The 10,467-nt window shown below is 52.7% G+C and overlaps 1 protein-coding gene across 1 annotated transcript; it reads left to right on the top strand.

Moving 5' to 3' along the window:
* Positions 1-71: 71 nt before the first annotated feature.
* On the top strand, positions 72-10,153 carry C20H17orf99 (chromosome 20 C17orf99 homolog). The gene is made up of 6 exons (XM_057536613.1): positions 72-112; positions 496-525; positions 7,629-7,789; positions 7,946-8,042; positions 9,186-9,408; positions 10,066-10,153. The coding sequence occupies exons 3-5, from the start codon at positions 7,657-7,659 to the stop codon at positions 9,238-9,240; spliced, it is 285 nt and encodes a 94-aa protein (XP_057392596.1). The 5' UTR covers positions 72-112; positions 496-525; positions 7,629-7,656; the 3' UTR covers positions 9,241-9,408; positions 10,066-10,153.
* Positions 10,154-10,467: the final 314 nt, after the last annotated feature.

Genomic DNA, 10,467 nt, shown 5'->3' with positions numbered 1-10,467 from the left:
GACGCTCTGGAGTGGAGGTGGCCTCGCTCGAGGAAGCTCTTGCTCGCCTGGCTGAGGGCCCCACGCGGCAGAGGCATGAGAGTCCTGCCGCTGCTCTGCTTGGCCGCGCTAGGTGAGCTGCCCAGGGACATCGTGGGAGGGGGCCACTGCCAGGGCCTTGAGGGGGCAGGCTCAGGATCCAGGGGTCTAGGGAGCACAGGAGAGGTGGGACCCAAAGGCCCAGACACCTCTGGAAGCACAGGACAGAGAGGGGAAGGTTTAGGCTTGAGTCTCAGACCAGCCCCTTAATTATTGCTTCACCATTCTGGGCCCACTCTTTACTCATCTGCAGAATGGGCTGATGATACGAAATGCTCTGGGCTCCAAAGAGCTTCTGTGAGTGAAGGTGCTCGTGGAGTCCTGGGCCTCCTTCTGGGCTCAGGACGAGGCTCTCTGGGTGGGCTCTGGCCTCCCCTCCACCCTGGGCTCTCCTAACCACCCTCCCCTCTCTTACAGCCACCAGCAGCTCCGCGAAGCAGGAGAAAGGTGAGTTTCCCAGCATGCTGGAGGGCGGAGTACCCCCAGATGGGGACCCTGGAGTCAGAGGCCCCACCCACGGTAGAGGCCTTGGCCGGCCGGGGGAAGGGTGTTGCTGGTGGGTGGCGTCTGCTGCTAGACCACTGGATGGTTCTGGACCCCAGCCTCAACCCTTGCAGGGCCCTGGAGGGTTGGAGGAGAGAAGGCTCTGCAGGAGGTGGGAGTGGGCGGGACAACAGACAGAACGCGGGGCAAGGAAAGTGCTTGGCTTCCCCTTGGGCTGTGTGGGGGCGGGTATTACAAGCGGAGGCGGGCAGAGGGCGTGTCCCCTGGCAGGTGTATCCCAATCACTCTACCTGAGTGCCTGATCTGTAGCAGAAGCCCCTCGGGGTGGGTGTGACCCCAGGGCAGGCTGGGGGCATTCTGGTGGGGTGCCTTGGCCCAGGAGGAGGGCGAGTGAGAGAATGAGGGAGTCCGGGCTCCCCCTTCCGCAAGGTCCAGCAAAGGGGAAACTGCCTGACTCTCAGAGGCAACAGGAAGGTGTCAGGGCCCCTCTCTCCACCAGCCGCCTGGTGTACAGAGCCAGTGAGAGGGGCCCTGGTGGCCATCCCTCCTCCCCTCAGCTTTGCCACCTCCACCTTTCCACTCCCCTTCCTTCTCCTGCCCCCATTTCTGGCCCCGTGACCCTTAAAGTCAAGGGGGTCCGTCACCTCCTCCTCTCCGCATCTCTGCAAGGGCGGCTGCCCTTCCTCTGGCCTCATCTGGACCTGTACCTTCCCTGGTCTCAGGGCTGCAGCTGCAGCCGCCTCTATTCCACTTAAGGGTGGGTCTCACTTGAGTGCGGCGTGGGCTGAACTATCATTTCCTTATTTGCTTTAAAAACAAACACATCATGGTGTTTCCGCTAAAAGGAGAACAGCCCTGGGCCCTGGCCTCTGGGTCTCCAGCAAGTACCTGGGCAGGGCCGGTCCACCCGCCTCCGGCCCCTGACTTCTGCTCAGACTCTTGCCCAGCAAGTCCTGCTAACTAAACTCCTAAGAAACCGACTGACAAATCATTCATTCATTCATCCAGTCATTCAATAATTACTGGTTGAGCATCTGTTTGGTGCCAGGTGCTGCTTGAGGCCCCAGCATGGCCAGAGCACAGGAAGCAGGGGCAGGGGAGTGTTGGATGAGGTGGGGGGGGGGGGGCAGTGTTGAGTAGGGGGCGCCCTGTGGGCATAGCAATGGGAGGGTTTGCAGCAGAAGGCTTGACCTGATTTACTCTTCCTGGGGTCATTTTGGCTGCTGTGTTGAGAAGAGATGAGATGGGGATGAAGGGTAGAATCCCAGAGAGGCTTTAGACTGTTCCCGGGATCCAGAGGAGAGATTGGGTGATAGCCAGGAGGCCTGGCAAGGTGGTCAAGATATATTCTGAAGGCCTTTGCTGATGGATGGGATGGGATGGGATGGGAAAGACACAGCTGTGGAAGATGGATGACTCGGGGGTTTTTGGTCTGAGCAACTGGGGGACTGGCGAAGTCAAGGGCAGCCTTACAACTGATTACTACTGATGGGAACAAGAGGTTGGGCCTGAGATATTGGGTGTTAAGAGCCAAGATTTTGGAACGTTTCTGTCTGTGTATTTTGAAATCCCCAAGAATCATGGCAAGTGCAGTATTGAGTGTAGCAGGAACCAGGCACAAGAATCTTCAAGGGATGGTGGGCATTTCTAGGTAATTGTAACCCAGAGGGGCAGGGTGCGGTGTCTGAAGACATGAGGTTCAAGGCTGCTGTTTAGGGAGGGAGGAGGGAGAGTGGTCCAGAAATAGCAAGAGGATGCCCGCCCTCGCCATCCCAGGCCAGTGTTGGGAAGGCTGTGAGGATCCCCTGCCACCTGAGATACCACTGGTGTAGGCACTGCCCGGGGGAGGGGAGGCTGGTTTCCATTAGGTGTAGAAGGTGAGATGTGAGAGGAAAGCTTGAGGGTTACGGGATTTGGTGCCAACTGAGCCTACCAGCCTTCCAGAGGGCGCAGGGGGAGGTGGGACATAAAGGGAGACTTTCAGAGCCCTAGAAAGGGTGGGGCAGGAAGATGAGGGTGACCTGGGGACCTGGGGTCTCCCGTGGGGCTGCCATGAAAGAAGACAATGTTCGGGGTGGGGGGCTGGGGCACGGCCGGTTGAAGGACAGATTCAGAGTGCGTACAAAGGAATCTTGATAACTGTCCCCTCCCCCCCGACTCCTGAAACCGGCTTCACTTGTAAGGGGCTGTGCTAGTTTCCTGGGGCTGCTCTAACAAAGTACCACACAGAAATTGATTCTCTCCTGGTTCTGGAGGCTTCATCTGAAGCCTCACTCCTGGGGGCTGTGGTAATCCTTGGTGTTCCCTGGCTTGTGACAGCATCACTCCAAACTCTGCCTCTGTCTTTACATGGCCTGTGTGTGTGTGTGTCTTTGTCTGTTCTCTTTAGGGCCCACCCTAATCCAGCATGGGTTACTGAAGTCCATCTGTGAGGACCCCATTTCCAAATAAGGTCCCATTCACAAGTACCTGGGGTTAAGGCTTGAATACATCTTCTTTTTTGGAGGACAAAATTCAACTCTCAACAGATGGGCTGCTTGTTCAACCCTCATCAGATCCCTGGGCCTGAGCTCAGGTCTAATGAATTGGACCTCCAGGGTTGGGACTCCAATCTCCAAGCTTCTGGGTTATCACAGAAACAAGCTAGGGAGAGGTAGGGGCGATCCTGAAGGGCCTCCGAGCCCAGCTGGGCGGCAGCCCACTGCCCCGGTCTGGGCACAGCCCTAAGCCGCTCGCTCTTTCTTTAGCAACAGTGGGAGGCTCTGCACAGCCATTCGATCACCCCAGCCCTGGCCTGGCTCAGCTTCCGGTCCCCAGGGTGTCCTTGTCACTTCATCAAATTCTGAGTCTGCCATCCTATTGTTCAAATGTTCAGACACAGATGATGCATTTGTAATTAAATGATAGACCACTCGTTATGGGTGGGCTAGATGCATAAACTAAATAATCAAAAGGAAAGACCCACACAAGTCTTGTTAGAATAAAAAGTGAATGCTCTACCCTGTAGGGCACTAAAAAAGAAAGTGGCTCCTGTCTGTGAACTTATGTAAATCAGGCGTCTATTAATGGCCATCGAAATGGAAATGAAGGTGGGCCAGCTTTTTCTTTCCATTTTTGTTAAGTCAAGGTCATTTCCCCACAATGAAGGGAGCAAAAGTGTCATCACCCTTAAGCCTGGACCCGCATTTCCCTGGGGAGGAAGATTCTGGCCCCAAGAGCCGTTGACCGTTGGGCCCCAGAGTCACGTTGACGAAATTGTTGGTAGCAGTTTGCAAACGGGTGCCCTGGAGAGTGGATTAAACTCTAGGTAGAGCTTTACTTAACTTCAACGATTTTGCGTGAAGGAGTGTTTGAAAAAAAATAGTATGAAAAAATGGGGTTCTCATGAAGTTTAGAAAGAGGTGCCGATGAGAAAAGATTTGCGGTGTCTGAGCAGCCACGGGCAAGGAGAGAATCCTGATTCTGCAAAGCCGCTGCTAGTTGTCTAGACCAGTTTCTCAGCCTTGACACTACTGCCATTGGGGCTGGATAATTCTGTTATGGGGGCTGCCCTGTGCATTGTACGATGTTTAGCGACTTCCCTGGCCTCTTCCCAACTAGATGCCAGGAGCACCTCACCCCCCATTGGTGACAACCAAAAATGTCTCTGGACACAATGGTCCCCTGGAGGCAAAATCACCCCTGGTTGAGAAGGAAATATGCTTAGCAGTCAGAAACTTTAGGATTCCTAGGAAATGTCTCTGAAGAACATCATATTCTAGTTTCTTCCAGTTCTCTGCTCAGTGGGCAGTTTTCTGATCGCAGCATTTCCAGAGCCAATGTGCCTGGCAGGGCAAGGATGAGGAATGAGGTATATGATATTTAGATTTCATACACCCTTCTCTCTACCCCGCCCCCGGCCCAAGCATCACCCCCCTACACACTCTCCTTGAAAAGGCAGGTAAGTGCCCACCACGAATCATTCAGACTTCTCTCCCAAGCCCCCATTCAGAAGGCATCTTTGTTTAATCGCGATCGCTGTCTTGGAGAATTTGGTGTGGGCAAGATCAGACCAATAGGAAGATCTTACAGATGTTTTCTACATCGAAATCGACTCCAGGATCTGCCTACAAAACAGAAAAATTACTCCCAAGCAGAGAGGCGGTTTGGATGGATGAATGCCTGCTGGGAGTGGCTGCAGAGTGGGTTTTGGTCCTGGGTCCAGGGAGGAGAGTCCTCTGGGTGCTGTGAGCATCTGGTCTCCCGGTTCTTCTGAAGTCCTGCCTTTCCTAAGTGGCCTGTTTCTCTACTTCCGTCCAACCTCTCCAAGTTTAGGATCCCTCCACTGTAGCGTCTCTCGTGGTCTGGGTCATACCCACCTGCCCCCTGCTTTCCGATTGTCCCTTTGAACCAGATGTTGACCTGTCTGGGAGCAGAAGCCTGGCCACCACACCTGCAGCCCACGGCATCTTTGCCATAGGCATTGTCACCACATAACTAATTAACTAATTGGCCAGAAGGCAATTTTGCCGTATGAATATAAAAAAATAAACAAAAGAGGGACATTTAAAAGGACATAAGGAAACATGAAAAATGAATTGAAAAATGAAAGACTTTATTATGAAATAGAAAATATGTTAATATATTTAAATGTGTGTAGATTCATGGCAATACTGCACAAATAACTGATTTTATTTTGTGGGTTGTATCTAAATCACTTGTCTTCCAAGTCTTTTGTTCATAGGATTTTATCCCTTTTTTTTGCCTGTTGATTCATCTTCTCGTTCAGCATCACGCTTTTTCTTTTCTTTAAATTTATTTATATTTATTTATTTTTGGCTGCGTTGGGCCCTCGCTGCTGCATGCAGGCTTTCTCTAGTTGCAGCGAGCGGGGGCTACTCTTCATTGCGGTGTGCGGGCTTCTCATTGCCGTGGCTTCTCTTGTCGCGGAGCACGGGCTCTAGGCACACGGGCTTCAGTAGTTGTGGCACGCAGGCTCAGTAGTTGTGGCTCACAGGCTCTAGAGCACAGGCTCAGAAGTTGTGGCACGTAGGCTCAGTTGCTCCGCGGCACGTGGGATCTTCCCTGATCAGGGCTCGAACCCGTGTCCCTTGCATTGGCAGGCAGGTTCTTAACCATTGCGCCACCAGGAAAGCCCCCACTTTTTCTTGTTTACTAAAATTTCTTCCTTCCTTAAGAGAGGTATCAGTTTCGGGACTTCCGCATTGGAAGGCCAATTAGTTTTGCAGTGAAAATGTTGGCAGTGGAAATGCCTGCGGCAAAGATGCGTATGGCAGAGATGCTTATGGCGAAGGTACCTAGAGCAGGTCTGGATGAGGAAACCTCTGATCTCTGACCTCGGAAGGTGGAGAGGCCCTAGATGCCTCCAGGCCACTGTCCAGTATCAGGCCTGAACGCTGGGCCAGCTCATTGGCTGCCTGGCCCACTCTGTACTTTACTTGTCCCCATCCTGGGAGGAAATCGCCAGCTCCAGGGTGTCCTCAAGGAACACCGGGGCCACAGGACTCAAGGTTCGCCCCTTTATCACATAAGGAGATCCCTGCGAGGAGGGGATGCCACGCTTCAGCGTGCAACCTGAGAGCAACTGCTTCGTTCCGCGAACAGATAGTAACTTTCTGGCCAGGGATGCGGTGATATGCAGGACTGACAGAGCGCCTGGCCCCTGCCGCAGGGGACAAAACTGTTGACTCTAGAAGTTGAAGCCAGTGTCAGTTCTCCCACCCTGTGTTCCAAACTTCTCTGTGCTTCCTACTCATGTCCTGATTTCAATTTATCTCTATAGTAATGTTCTGAGCAGGAAGAGTCTAAACCCAAGAGGTAGACTTTTCCCGCAGCAGTTTCTTTTTTCTTTTCTTTAAAAAATTGAGGTGAAGTTCACATAACACAAAGGTAACCATTTTAAAGTGGTAATTCAGTAGCATTTGGTCCATTCACATTTCCCAAAAGAAATCCCCATATGCATCAAGCAGTCACTCCTCGTTGCCCCTCTCCCAGCCCCTACTAACTACCAATCTGCTTTCTGTCTCTGAGGATTTTTTATATTTTATTTTATTTTTTATTATTTTGCCACACTGCAAAGCATGTGGGATCTTAGTTCCCCGACCAGGGATCGAACCCGTGCCCCCTGCAGTGAAAGCACAGAGTCCTGAGCACTGGACCACCAGGGAATTCTCTGGGGATTTAAACAATTCTGGGTATTTCACATGAATAGAATCATACAATATGTGGCCTTTTGTGTCTGACGTATTTCATTCAGCATAATGTTTTTAAGGTCCATCCATGTTGTAGCAGGTGTCAGTGCTTCGTTCCTTTTTATGGATGAATACTCTTCCGTCATATGGATGGACCACATTTTGTTTATCCATCATCCATTGATGGACATCTGGGCTGTTTCCGCCTTTTGGCTGTTGTGAGTAGTGCTGCTGTGAACACGTGTGTACAAGTATCTGTTAGCGTCCCTGTTTTCAATTCTTTTGGTATATATCTAGGAGTGGAATTGCTGGGTCATATGGTAGTTCTTTAATTTTTTGAGGAATTGCCAAACCAGCATTTTCTTAAGGTGCTTGATAAACGTTGGTTTCCTTCGTCCTCTTTGGACTGTCTCATCTTTAAGAAACTGCCTAAATTTTATTCATTGTTAATCTGAATTCAAAATTAACTGGGTGTCCTGTATTTTTAGCTGCTAAGTCTGGCAACCCAGAATATACCACATGAAAATAAAACCAAATACATGTATGAAATTGTATGGTATACACTGCAAGTAGGGTAGAAGCTCAGACGCGAGGCGGAGGGAGAAATCCAGAAGGCTGCCTGGAGGAGCAATCAATCAGTTAGGCCACTAGGCTCATTAGGCATGTGTACTGAGGGAATTGGCTAGGGAGAGGGCATTAAAGTCTGCCAGCCACACCTGTGCTCCCGCCCTCTCCCACCCTGCCAGAGCCGGTGTCCCAGCTGCAAGCTGACTTCACCCTGTTGGACAGGGGGTCAGGCCTCAGGGTAGAGGTGTTCTGCCAGGCATCCTCGGGCAGCCCACCCATCACCTACAGACTGGTCAGGAGGAGCGGGCACATCCACATGCAGCAGACTCGGAACCCTGGGCAGCCAGCCAACTTCTCCTTCCCACTGAACCAGACGGCGGACTGGTTCCGGTGCCAGGCTGAAAACGACGTCAGCGTCCAGCACACTCCCTTCACACTGGTGCCCCCAGGTGAGATGGCCCCTTGGTTTCCAGAGGGGCAGCTGGCGCTTCTGAGTAGGTCAGTGGGAGGTGCCAAGAGCAGGGAAGGGTGTCCTGACGCGGCCATGCCTACCCTGGCCCGACCCAACGGCAGTCCAGCCCAGCTGCCCCCCGCCTCCTTCACAGGAGAGCTGCCCCAGGGACCCACCTTCGTGCTGGCTGGCTGCCTTATCTCCATCATAGCCATCTTTTCTTGGAGACTGAGCTGGACCAAGCAGATCAGGTAGGAAATGGGTGCTGGATGTGGGGGAGGAGTGAACTGCTGATGGCCTATGTGGACCAATGGGGGCCCTGGCTTGGCAGAGCCGGTGGTGGTTTGGTAGGGCAGGGCTGCCATTGGAACCAAGCAGGACCCTATGGGGCTTTCCCAGGACAGACCCCTCCTCCATATCTTCTGCTGTAGCTCCTCTCTGAAGTACCCAGATAACAGTATCTCAGGCATATTTCCTGAATTTTTCAGATGCTAAAAACCACCACCAAATGGAAGAAATTAACTACTTGATGATCATGAGCTCGTAGCCCAGGGGCCTTCTGGTGCCTAAAGATTGATAATGTTAACCTCTGTGACACCAACCAATCAGAGAATTGATCACATACCCTGCGACTCCCCTCCCTCAGCTGGCCTATAAAAATGCTTTGCTGAAAGCCTTCGAGGAGTTCTGAATTTTGGGGGGCATGAGCGCCCCGCCCCGTTCTCCTTGCATGGCCCCACAATAAAACTTTCTCTGCTCCAAACTCCAACATTTTGGTTTGTTTGGCTTCACAGTGTGTTGGGCACACGAACTTGCGTTCGCTAACACCACCAGGGCAAAGAAAGGGCCATATTGCTTATGCATGACTTGCAAAAGCTTACTTAGGGCCCACCGTGTGCCAAGTGCCCATGGAGCACGTTGGCGGCTTTATCTGACCCTGACCATGCTCTAGCCGGCTTGCCGTGGAGTCCACTGCCTCTGGGTGGGGCTCACTCCAATGCTCCCTATTGGTCTGAGGAGGGTGAGGCCTCCCGGGCACCAGGGTGGGCCAGGGGCTTCTGCCCTCCATGGAAACCCCGTCAGTCTTTCCAGCTGGTGACCGGAGGCAGGGGCCGGAACTCCTGGGGTCCCCTCTCCAAGGCTATTACTTCACTGACTTGTAAAGTGACCAGGGCCTTTGTGCTGTCCAACCCTGGGCACTGCAGGCCTCTGTGCGCTCCACCTGCCTGGCCTTTGGCAGCGGTCACCTCTGCCTCCAAAATTCTCACCTCCCTTGGTTCCTAGGACACTTCTGTCTCCTGGTCCTCCTCCCCGCCCCTCTGGTACCAAAGCTGTCTCCCCAGAATCACACCCCTGCCCCTCCCTCGAATAGAAACCAATTACTCTTATCTAAGTTTCAGGAGGAAGCAGCAAACAGAAAAAAAACAAGAACCAATTAGAACCAACTAGGCTCAAGATGGCGGAGGATTTGACTTCCAATAGATCTAGAGCCTTATTACACGCTCCATACATTAGCTAAATGACACACCCACCAGCACCAGGACAGCTGGCGATCACCATGATGACAAACCGAAAAGCTCCTACAAGGACTGAAAAGGAGAGTTGCATCAGTTCCAGGTCCAAGCCACACCCCTGTTCTTGGATAACTCACGAATATTCCTCCCACTCATTCCAAACCCCTCCCTTTTACTCCAACCCTCCTATGTATTTGGTGTCTCCACCTGAATTGGGTTGAGTTGATTTGTGAACTAGGTCCCCGCTTCTCCATTCTTTGGCCATTGAAGAAAGCTGGTGCTCTTCCAGTCTCAGCATACGTTTTGTTATTGACTGAGCAAATCAAACCTCCCTGGCTGAGACAGGGGGTCTCAGCCAGAGCTAGGACCCCAGTGTGGGTTCGGTCGACCAATTCACTAACACCTGGCCAGCCTCTTTGGTGAGCTTTGTCCAGGAGTCCTTGGCACTCCCCTTGTCTTACCTCTGTGCCTCTCCCTCCCAAGTCTGTCCCAGAGGCCAGGCTCATGGGCAAGCCATGTGGGCTCTCTGAGCCTCAGTTTCCCCTCCTATAACAGGGGGTATACAGACCAGGGGCCAATACTTGGCCTCCAGGTGATTCAGTGCCCCCACTTTATTTCATGCTGTGACTAAGCCTCACGCCCCTCCTCCTGCCCAGGGCACTGATGCACTTGCCACCAATAAAATTCCTGGAGGCCTTGGGAGGGTATGGCTGGGAGGTGTGCTGGCTTAACCTGGAGTCTCAACTCCTTTGTCATCAAGGTCGTGACCAGAAGACGCAGGCTGGGCAGAGTCCCCAGGAGAGCCCTGGTCCTTGTCCCCTACAGAAGGACCCACCATTTGAAGAAATGAAATGAAGAAAAGAATGAAGAAAAAGCCCCCCAGCCTGGATTCTTGGAGCGCTGGTGTTCTTCATCAAATACTCATGGTGCTAGTTTGAGGGTTTTAGGATGGGGGGGGAGCTGTAGGGGGAAGGAGAGGTCCATAGGAGGAGGGGGCTCTGGGAGGGCCCCTCTCCTCACCCCTCAGCTGCTCGTCACCGTCTACCCAGGTCTGGGAAGATGGTGGTGGGGTAGATGTGAAGGCCCAGAGGCACCAGCCCACCCAGGGCCACTGCTTCCTCCCCCACCCCTGCTCCCCTCTTCCCTGGAGTGGCACCCCATC

This window comes from Balaenoptera acutorostrata, chromosome 20 (assembly GCF_949987535.1).
Source record: "Balaenoptera acutorostrata chromosome 20, mBalAcu1.1, whole genome shotgun sequence".
NCBI classification, from domain to species: Eukaryota; Metazoa; Chordata; class Mammalia; order Artiodactyla; family Balaenopteridae; genus Balaenoptera; species Balaenoptera acutorostrata.
This window is presented reverse-complemented; position numbering and strand designations above follow the sequence as displayed.